The sequence below is a fragment of the Alligator sinensis genome, unplaced genomic scaffold (assembly GCF_000455745.1).
Source record: "Alligator sinensis unplaced genomic scaffold, ASM45574v1 scaffold323_2, whole genome shotgun sequence".
In the NCBI taxonomy this organism is placed as follows: domain Eukaryota; kingdom Metazoa; phylum Chordata; order Crocodylia; family Alligatoridae; genus Alligator; species Alligator sinensis.
The window spans coordinates 827,572-838,719 of record NW_005842392.1 but is presented as its reverse complement, the minus strand read 5'-3'; the positions used below and the strand labels follow the sequence as shown (position 1 = coordinate 838,719).

Here is an 11,148-nt window from a genome sequence, read left to right as displayed (position 1 = left end):
AATGCCATGGCATATTTACATGGACAGAAGATGTTGGCTTGTGCATGTGGCTGTTTTGGACATTTACATGCACACTTGTTTCTCCGCCCCCAAATAAGCAAGCAGTTGTGTGTACCACGTTTTCTGTAATCGTATCCCTGACAATTCAGTGTCCATTCTCCTTTTGGTTTCAGTGGGGAGAGAAGTAAAATACACAATTCTGCCAAGATAAGCATGATGTTTAAGCTACTGTATTGGAGTCTGAATCCTGGATTTTCAAATGTTGATTTTGTTTCTACAGACAGTGAAATAACTGCTCTGTTTAACCTTCACGATAATTACTTGTCTTCCCCTTCTTCCCCTACCAGCTTTTGCCTTCATGTAATTCTCCTTAGGATAGCATAAAACATAACTGAGAAACTGAAAAAACATGAACTAGTTATTCCTCTCAAGCTACTTACATGACCCCCTCCCCACGGTATGTCAGCATCTTTTAAAGCATCAGACTCCACATTCACACCTGCCTTTTCCACTTGATTAAAGTAAAGCAGATGGGTAGCAGATGAAATATCCCAGGAAATAAGTGTTTACCCTTTGGAGATAACCGTATAAATTGGTTGGTCTTTGAGAGGCCCAGGAGAAGGGTGGGTTTAGTTTTTTCTCACAAGTGCAATTAGATTGAGTATTTCTCTGCCTGGGAACCTACTCCAGAAACAGCTGAAGATTTTATCATTAGAGCCCTGGTTTGAGGTTGTATTGAAATAGTGGCCTTTGTTGAGGTTTTGCATCCACTTTGATTAGGCAAGGTAACAACACAGAGTCAGTATTGTCCGTTCATGTTTTTCTCCAGGTGGGGAACACTGTTGCTCTTTTCTTTAATGTTCAGTCCACTTACAACCTTGTCAAATTGCATGAAAGCCCAAGGAAAGAAGGAAATCAGCAAAAAAAGGAAGGGTTGTTGCATGTTTTAGGCTCTGAAAATGCTTCTGTTGCTCATAGACTTTCTGGGGAAGAGCTCCGTGGATGAAAATTTCAAAACTCCAGGGGGCTTAATCTCAGGCTGACATCTCTAAAAGAGACAAAAAGCCTTGATAACAAACCCTTCTCATACTTTGTCCTGAAGCACAGGATGCAGTGTTGTCTGGTGGTCAGATCCAGGATGCTAAGTAAGGAGAAACAAGTACTGTTCATGAAACTGGCTTACTGAGTGATCTTGGGCAGGTCACTTTCCTTTCTTGTCCCATAGTTTCTTCTTCTTTAAAGCTGGGATGATGGCATAGGTCACTGAAGGTTCCCAGACAAAAGGTGCTCCTGTTCCTGCAGAGTGGTGCTTGTTGCATTGTTACCAAGTATTACTGCAGCCGTGTGCTGAACCTGTTCCATGCTGTGCTGTTCAATGCACATGCTCAGAGTAGAGAATTACAGACAAGTGGCTAGTTAGACTCTTGGATTTTCCAGCATTCTTATATGCTCTGATTTTGCTGGGGATGGAGCTGAGAGAGTACAGGACATTTTGATTAAGGAGGTTATCTGTCTTGCAGGTGGAACACTCTATGAGAGCAGAGGGGTGTTCTCTCCTGAAGGAAAATGAAGTGTATGTAACAACCCTTCTACCATGCACACATCTTCCCCCCCCATCCCCATCCTATTGTAGAGAGAGCAGACAGGGAGGAAAAGGTGATGCCTGATTTAAAATCCTACGAGGCCTAAGTACAGAAGTTGCACCAGCTTGACTTTAAGACTGTACCTAAGGACACTTGGGGAAGTCAAAGTGAATCAGTAAATTGGGTGAAGCCAATGCACATAGGTTAAAGCACAAGAAACCTCTGTGTGAATGTTTCCACTCAGTTGCCAAGTGCTCTTAGCTCACAATAGTGTTGGGCTCATTGGAGCAGTTACTTTGCTCTAAGCCAGTTTGTGAATTTACAGTGCATCAGCTACTCTGCTTTAATACCCCATGTGGAAGTGGCTAGTGTGCAGGTAGCTTCCTCTGTCTTCACTTTGCAGTCATTGCTAATGCCTTCAGTTCATTCAGAGGTGTGATTGCAGTACAGATAGCCATACAAAGCTTAGCTTTGATCTAGCTAGTATGGGTAACATTAGCAGCAAAGATGTGGTTACAGAGGCGTCAGTGCTGGTTACACATCAGAGTTTATATCCAGGGACCCTAACAAGCATGTATATAGAATCATAGAAAATGAAGATTGGAAGGGACCTCAGGAGGTCATTTAGTCCAACCCCCTGCATAAAGCAGGACCATCCCCAACTAGACTATCCCAGCCAAGGCTTTGTCTAGTCCAGTCTTAAAACCCCCCAAGCAGTATCCACCACCTTTCTGGGTAACCCGTTCCAGTGTTTTACTACCCTCTTAGTGAGAGAGTTTTTTCTAATAGCTAACTTAAACTTCCCTTGCTGCAACTTGAGACCATTGCTTCTTGTTCTGTCATCTGCCACCACTAACAGTCCAGCTCCATCCTCTTTGAAACCACTCTTCAGGTAGTTAAAAGCTGCTGTTAAATCCCCTCTCAGTCTTCTTCATGTACTGCAATCACCCCTCTGAGTGCAGTGTTGAAAGAGCCCATCAGGTTATGAACTCATTTAAGCTTAAACACATGCACCTTTTTATGGTCACTCTTTTGCTGGTTTAAACATGTCGTGTGTTGGTTTGGCTTGTCTGACAGACTAAACCAGCATAAATCAGGTTTATACAGATGTGTGTCCACATACAGGTCTGTAGGACTCTACCAAAATGCATATATAATTGCACCTCTGTGTGTAGATCAAGTCTAAGAGTGCCAGTGCTGTGGTTTGTCTGGTATGGCCAGAGGTCAGAACTTAGTTTGTGTTGTAATATTCTTGTCTATACAATTACCAAGTTTATATTTGTACCCATGTCAAAACCCTCCCCATGTTGAATTTCATGTTTGAATTTCTGTAAATATAGTGGTATTTCTATGCCAATCCCAACTTAAGTGTGTAGTTCTAATACTAGTCTTCCTGCTTTGGAGAGAGAGATTTTTTGATGCAGTTAAATGCTCATGATGAATCAATATTTCACATAACTCATGGCAAAGTCATTTCTCAGAGGCTGATAAAGTTGGGGGCTGCTTCTTGTGAATGGTTAGGTAGGAATCACCCTGTTCTTCCATGTCACAGTATCTGGGAAATGAAAGGAGATGGGCTCATTATTGAGCGTGGTCTCTGGACTTCCCTTATTTGGCTATTCAGGTGAGTCTTTGGCTAATTTGTGTTCTCAAGGCCAGGACTAGCACAGGTTTGAGTGAAATTCCCTGAAATATCTTACTTTATTAATAAATGGGATGTGCAGCACAGTGTAGAAGAGATCTCATACTAGTAAGCTGTAGAAAGCCATATTGGATGTTAGGGGTGAATGACGGTGTCCTGCTGATGAGTGCTCTAAAGCTCCTCTGTTATTAAGTGATGTCTGCTACAGGAGGCTTGCCTGTATGTTTTCACTAACAGAGGGATGTATTTTTGGTGTAGTGTTCTTTCATTGCTGCTAACGTGGTTGGTAATGAAGGGCCTCTTAATTGCTGTGTTATTGGCAGAGGGCTATGTGCGGTCTGCCACACTGACACAGAGCTTAATTAGCCAGGCTTTTGCCTCTGGAAATATGCAGAGTATTCTATCTTTGCCATCTTTAATAACTTCCTCTACTATTCTAAGGGACCTACATGCTCATAATAAATGCACAGTTGATCCCATTAAAGTACAGACAGCACTTGCATTCAGCCATGTAATGAATCTTTAACTGCAAATCCCTTAAAAAGTGTGTTTCTGTTCCAACTTAAGTAGTTTCCTCAGCTGGTCTCCTGATGCATACATTAAAGATCTTTGTAGTCCTGCATCCTCTGTGACTAGACAATGGGTATCTTGAAGTCCATGTGTGACTTTCAGTGTATTGCTTTGACTTCCTGGCTATCTTCCACAGTCCTTTCCATGAAAGAGTAATTTGTAGCTCTTCTTACAAAGTAACTGATTACTCATGAGTAACTTTCTTACAGAAGTTAGAAACCATTTTCCTTCCCTGTCCTTTTAGTTCTGTCCCTGGTATAAACCCTGTGGACTTTAATAGATCCTGGGGCTGTTTTACAAACTTGTGTGGTGTTAGAGAAGACCTGATGTTTAGATCTGCCCCAACAAGCCAAATATCCAGCCCAGAATTAGTGTATTATGAGAACAACCTCACCATCGATCTTGAACTGTGAGCTCTACATGAGGACAGAGTCAGATTTATCCGCATGTTTGTTACTCATCTTTAAGATAAAGCCTGTTGCAGAAGAATAATAAAAATGCAGTAGATTCAGTACAGTTCAGCTCTACTGGCCTATTTCAGTCCTATTTTGTACTAATCCCCTGCCTACACAGGATTAAGTTACAGTGTGCAAAACTTTAAGTGAAGTGGGCCACGTGATGGATAGGTGCCCTGCAAAGGAGGTACATGTTTCCCTCGCCAAACACGGTTTTGAGTATCCACGGTTAATATGCTGTATACCATTTTGGCTACCACAGTATACAGTTTTGAGTACCCATGGTTTTCCATGGCCATGCATCAGCCTGCCAACTCCCTGGCCCTGCTCATGCCTCTCCTTCCCCCCCACTACTCCTGGTCCCCCAGCCAGAGGTGGCCCCCCGCCCAGCTGGAGGTGTGCAGGGTGGCAGGGAGCTGCCCTACCCGCGGTGGCGGGGAACAGCAGGCCCACTCGCCGCTGTTCCCTGCCGCCCTGCTTCCCTGCATGGCACCGCTGCCCCATTGATGTGCCTCCTGTGCCTGCCGTTGGTTTGAGGGGTGCGGTCCCATGCTGCTGCCCACAGTTTAGCCCCACATGCAGGGTGGCAGGAACAACAGCTCCAGCCAGGCCAGGTCGCGGGACAATCCAAGCCTGGCGGCTCGTCCAGGGGTGCAGGCGAGTGGCTCCCGCTGCTGCTAGACTCGGATTGTCCCACGGCGTGGCCCAGCTATGGCCCCATCCATGGGCTATTTACCATCCAATCATGCACCACTAGAGGTGGGCACAAAGCCCCCCCACCCTGCCATTCAGATAGGTGGGGGCAGGGAAACACTGCGGTGTGCTGCGTGGGGCCGGCTGTCACGTCCCTCCCCTCTCCTTACCTTCTCCCTCCCCCTCCCCTGGGTAAGAGTAGGGTGGCCATCATAGAGGACATTCAGGTTTTCTGCTACTCTATGCTCTATTGATACAAAACTGGATGCCTTTATGTCCTCTATTTTTCTCTTTAAGAAAATAGAGTCTGGTTTCATATCAATAGAGGACAGAGGACAACCGGACTGTCCTGTATGATGGCCACCCTAGGTAAGAGCCAAATGCACCAGGGGAGACACTGCTGCTGCACCCTGGGCACACTCTGTCCCTGCCCGCTGGTGCCTACCCCCTATAACCTAAGTACCCCTAGGGGTATGCCTATGCCCGGTGACCACCCTGTGTATTAAAGGTAAGTAAAAATGATTTTTATACACTATACTGTACTGTATTCAAGTCCCTAACTCCATTCTCCCCATAAGCCTTTAGTTTTACCAACCATAGTTTTGCCAACCACAGGTACTTTCTGAAACCTAACCCCCGCAGTTGGCGAGGGAAACCTGTATAGAGATTCTGACTTCCAGATTGCTGGTACCAGCCAGCCTAGTCCAGGCAAGTGTCAACTGGGAGGCTCCAGATTTATTAGTCCAAACAATTTCATCTTAGCTGAAGTCCTCCAGCTGCCTGAAGAAGAATCTGGACTTTGAGGAGATGAGGCAGAAACATGCTTGGATTTGCCAGTAGCAAATTGGCCAGGTGGATATTTTGCTAGTAAAAGACTAACCACCACGTGGCTAATATTTGAGAGTCTCCCCCCTTTCGTTTCCCCATCTTCACGGGGTATGAAATTGGATGTAACCTTTGAACTCCTCTGTATGGGGGAAAAGATGGCCAAGCTTCAGGGATTTCTACTGATTCTTTTACTCTGCTCATGAGTTGCAAAGTTTTTCATCTTTAGGTCTCCAGTTCAGATCCTGCTCTAGGCAGAAAATCATTACCAGCTACAGAAAGTCAAGTTTGGTGGCCTCTATGAAAAGAGCTTAGAGGGATGTCAGGGTACACTTGTCCTCAGAAAAACCAATTAGTAAGTGGTCCCTGGAGTCCAAGATGGCTTAAAGGAGAGTTCTTCCAGAACGTGGGGAAGACATGTTGCAACGGGTTTGGTTAGTAGCTAGTCCCCATGTACATGTCCTGCCTGTTCTGCAGTAGAAGCCTTTATTGTCTGAGCATGTTTTCCCGCAGTAGTAACTGTAGTTGAACGTGTGGAGTTTAAAATCAGCTCTTCCCTCCAAAATGTCCTGGAATGGTCTCTGCTTTTAGCCATAACTGAGAGCCATAGTGTCTCTTCTTTGATCAGAAAGAAAGAGAGAGATGTACTTACCTGGTACAAAGCCTTGAATAATGACTTTCACAGTTATACTCAGGTGCGCCACAGTGTGTGAGACGCAGCTCTGTTGTAACAATAGAGAGCCTCCAAGGAAGAAGAAACCTGTGCAATAGTGGACAGGAAAACCCTTGCAAAGGGGTTCCCAGTGTAGAGCTACACATGGCCTGAGCAGTGTTGATAACAGAGAAGATAGTCTGAGCAGGGCAGAGGAAGGAAAGGGTAAGAAATTAGTAGGTCTAGTGCTAGTCATGGCTCAGGACACAGAACTTCATCCACAGAGCTTCCCAGTCATAGAGATCTGCCCCCACCCCACCAAGGATAGGTTGGTATTCCAGTGGGATGCATACTGCTACTTCTGTTCTCTGCTGATAAGCTGTGTTGAGTTAGGAAGGAAGATCTTCTCTGGTAGGGTCATGTTGCAGTCTCTCCTTCCACCTCCTCTCTCCTTTTTTTCCCCCTCTCTCTAACAACTCTGTCCATTGTTTTCCAACATAATCCAGACTCACATTGACCCCATGCTGGTCTCATTCTTATTGCTTCCCTCCCCCTGCCACACTCCTCTATTAAGCGAGATCAGTTTAGCATGCGCACCAAGCATGGTTGTGGCTGAGGCAGTGAAGGATGCACTGAAATAAGTTTGCAGGGTAGGATTGCAGTTTTGCTTGAGTATATCCTGGAATAACCAGATGAAGTTAAGGATATTTTAAGCTTACTATTCAAGGAAACTCTAACAATGAAATGCAACAGGCTCAGAAAATCTTTGCAGGAAAGGCTTTGCAACCTTTATCTAGAAACCTGGACTGGATAGAGAAGAAGAAACTGCTCTAGGGTACATGCACATGTTACTGGTCTCTGGTAGATGAGCTAGATGTGGATTTCATGACATCTATGTAAAGAGTTTGCTCATTAGTTTTATAAGGAGAGCAGAGGATGGCACGGTTTCAGTTGCACGTATCCTCCTAGTCATCTGGCTGAGGTTGGGAAGAGCATAAGGAAAGTGTCCGTTTTCAAGCCTGGTTCCAACCTTTTAACACAGACCTTTTCTGTGTATGATGGTCCTCACTGAAGGGCTGCTGAGCTCTTTCTTACTCCCTCAGGCTTCAAGGGAACCAGTAGCACCTGTACATAGAAATCCTTTTTACGTGTTCAGCATCGCTGCACAAGCCTCCATGTATCAGATTCAGGGACTTGCATAGGCTCTGGAATGACATGACTTCAGACCTAATTCAATCTCCAAATTGTTCTGCAATGGTTGCTACTGAAAGTTGCTGTTTACCAACAGCTTCCATGTATCAGGAGGGATCTGAGATCTGATTACAAAAATATGTAGGTAATAGTATTTTTCTGTCTTTATTGAGCCTGACAGTGCCTTGCCTCACTTCCTCAAAGATCTGGTCACCAGTTCTCAAGGGTTAAGGGCAAAGAATATGAGCTGTACATGCAGGCTTTCTGTGTGGTGGGGGACTCTGGTGTGGGAAGCAATGTTTTTTTTCAATGATTTAGGAGTTCTTATAGGAATTTTCATTGTGATCCTGGGTCTAAGGATTAATGAGATCCTTGGGATGTATAAGCAGGGGAATATCAAGTGGGCATATATCACATTGCCAAGACTATTATTGGAACACAGACAAGTGCTGTTGTCCATATTTTGGATGATAAAGGATGGTTTGGAAGGATCACGGGATTTATTTGAGGCCTAGAAAACCTGCCTTTAGAAACTAGAGCAGTTCAATCTGTTGAATTTATCAAATAAAAAATTAAGAGGTGACATGATTGTTGTCTGTAAGCACCTATGTCTGGAGAGTATTTTTGATGATAATGGGATATTTACTTTAGCAGGGAAAGGCATAAAACATCTAATGTTTTAACAGAATAGTTAATCATTGGAACAGCTAACTAAGAGAAATAGTATATGACATTACTTTAGCTTTAAATCAAGACAGATATCCCTCTAAAGTAGACCGTTTAGCTCAGTCTGAAGTAATGGGCTTGATGAAGGGGAATGGCTAGATGAAGTTCTATGGGCTGTTTTATTTTATTTTTTTTTCAGGATGGTTTTGAGGATTATAACACCTGCTTCTGGCCTAATAGGTTATGGCCAATGCCTGGCTGTCTACATGTAATACTCCTCTGGCTGGCCGCGATTAGAATAACCAGTTACTTTTCCATTTTTTTCATCTGGTCATATTACTTGAAAGCAGTATCTGAAAATGGATCCCTGATCCAAGTCTGGTGGGGGTGGCGGGGTGAAAAGGGGGCTTAAAGTCTCTCTCTCTGTAGCTGTTTTTACCTTTTGTTCATAATTCTTTGTTTTCCATATGAAACAGCCTCAAAACATTGTAGCAATCCAATAACAGGACTGTAGGATTTCTATAGCACCTTCCATCTACCATCTCCCTCTCCATGAGGCCATTTGATATCAAGCTCACTTGACAGCTGGGTAAACAGAGGCACAGCAGGTTTGAATGAGCTAAGGTTAGTGTAAAATGCTGTCAAATCAGAATGGCATTTGTATCCTCTATGCCCTGAGGTCAATAACTGCATAGGTTGTAGGACCTATTAGGGATACTGGCTCTAAGTCTCTTCTGTAAGCATTAGAAAAGTCTTTGCACATCTTACGGATGTACTTGAGTTAGCTGCAAAGCAACTACAGGAAATAGTAGTCATCTAGCCATAACAGCACAGTGCTTGGTTAAGGTTGCAAAATCAGCCCAAGAAGCTGGGCACATACTTGGATGGTGTTCACAGTCCAACCCGAGCTCTGCCCTTCTACAACTAGATTGCCACAGGTATCCAAAATACCTCCTATATCTATATTTCAGTGCAGCCATAGTAGACGGAGCACTTGAGATGTGCTCTTAAGAGTTGCATACAATGAAGATGCCTTATTTTCTTCTATTTATATTATTTATATTGTGGTAACACCTAAAAATCCTAGTTGTTGTGTTAGGCATTGTACAAACATAGGAGAATCCTTTCCCAATATTATGCATCTTCCTTAAGCCCTAGTAAAATAGTTGAGTGGGAGACTGTTGCCTTTCTGAATTCACCTTCTAATGCAGTGGTGCTCAACTTTGTTAGACTTCAGGCACCCCTCAGAAACTCTCTCCCTCATTTTTTTTTTTAACTACAGAAAAATAATAGAGCAATTCTTTTGTTCCAGAGAACTTAGAAAGATCACAAGAAATCAGAACATATGTAAACATTATGGATTCCCATTTGAAATCTCTGGGTTTATCTTGTACCTAACATAGTACTTGTGTTGCATAGTACCTTGCAGCACTGCTGAAAGGATCTCAAGGCATACATGGGTGCTGTGGCACACTTGTTGAGAGTTGTTGCTCTAGTGTGTCAGCTACACTCTGACTCTATTTCAGGGAACAGGCAGATGCGTTGCATTAGCTCATTTCTTCCAGAGGTGATCAAATGCCTGTGTATCTACTCAGACAAGGTTCCTTGGGTGAATCTGATATCTTTTATTAAACCAACCGAAATAGTTGGGGAGTAGTTATTAAGCAAGCTTTCGGGTTCAAAAACCCTTCGTCAGGCTAAGGAAGTTTCAGCAGTCGGTGTGTGCTCTTCCTGTGTATCTACTCTATTTTTTTTTTTTAATCTATAGTTGCTTTGGATGAGCTATCTCTTTTCTGTACAGTCCTATGCTTTAAAAGGAATCCATCATCAAGGGACAAGTGGCTTGAGAGAATGTTGTAGGCATTAGTCAAAGCAATATTGCATGGATATGACAGCTAAGGATGGAAATCTAAAATATTTACTTCTGGATACACACTCTCATCTTCAGCTGTGGGAGTGTGTGTTTGTGTGTGTGACTGGGTGGGATTAAATTGGTTGCCTGTTTGTTTTTGATATATCTAGCAACCTTTAATCTGGATGCAAGGGCTCATTTTAAATATTTTAATTTTCTTCTTTCCTCCTTCCAGCATGCAAATAGAGATCCCAAAGAAGGGAGAGATGCCAGAGATCAAAAAGAATCAAAGGAAGAAGGCAACAAAAGTGTCTTGGAGTTTGGGAAGCCAGCGCCGTTGCCCCCTCTCCCAGGCCTTCATCAGTTGCTACCTCAGAACCAGAGCTATATGGCCACCACAAAATCACAGACGGGTAAAATGAGGAGAGCTAAAAAAATATCTCCTTTATTATATGTGAGAAGAGACAACTGAGGGCTGAGTCTTGCTATTTTTTCTCTGTAAATTTGCTCTTATAACTAGCATCAGCAGCAGTAGTAATGGAAATCAGGCTCTCATGGATGCCAATTATTTAAATAATTTTACTTTGATTCTCTCCGAGTTGCATTTGTTAAGACACCTGTAGCCTGTTGACATGACTGCTCCTGCCTTTATTAGTAGAAAGTGAAGTTGCAATAGTGGGAAATTTTTAGGGGAGAGAGCCAACATAAATGCATCTTATCTTCAGTGTTGCAACTGAGCCTTCATTTACATTACAGATGCTAATTTTGTAATCAGGATTGTGATCAGACTATATTAGAATATTGTTCATTTGCCCTGGGCTTTGTAGGGAGAAAAATGTATTTGCTGTTAAAGAACCGTGTTTTTCCCTAGCTGGATAACTATGGTGAGATTCACTGGCCCCCTTAACACAAAGGAAAGAGAATAAATGAGGCCCTAAAAGCCCTGTATCTGGCCAGGGGAAAATTCCTAAATCCAGGCAAGAAAGCTGCCCTCTGAGGAGCTGGAAACCCCAGTGACC

General features: G+C 43.4%; 1 protein-coding gene across 15 annotated transcripts in view; it reads left to right on the top strand.

The window, feature by feature from the left end:
• Positions 1-11,148, top strand: part of EHMT1 (euchromatic histone lysine methyltransferase 1) — a 152,566-nt gene that overhangs the window by 85,097 nt on the left and 56,321 nt on the right. For all 15 annotated transcript variants that reach the window (XM_025211191.1, XM_025211189.1, XM_025211188.1 and 12 more), the window contains one exon: positions 10,365-10,542. In XM_025211191.1, the coding sequence (XP_025066976.1) occupies positions 10,365-10,542 (178 nt within the window). The remainder of the gene's footprint in view (positions 1-10,364; positions 10,543-11,148) is intronic.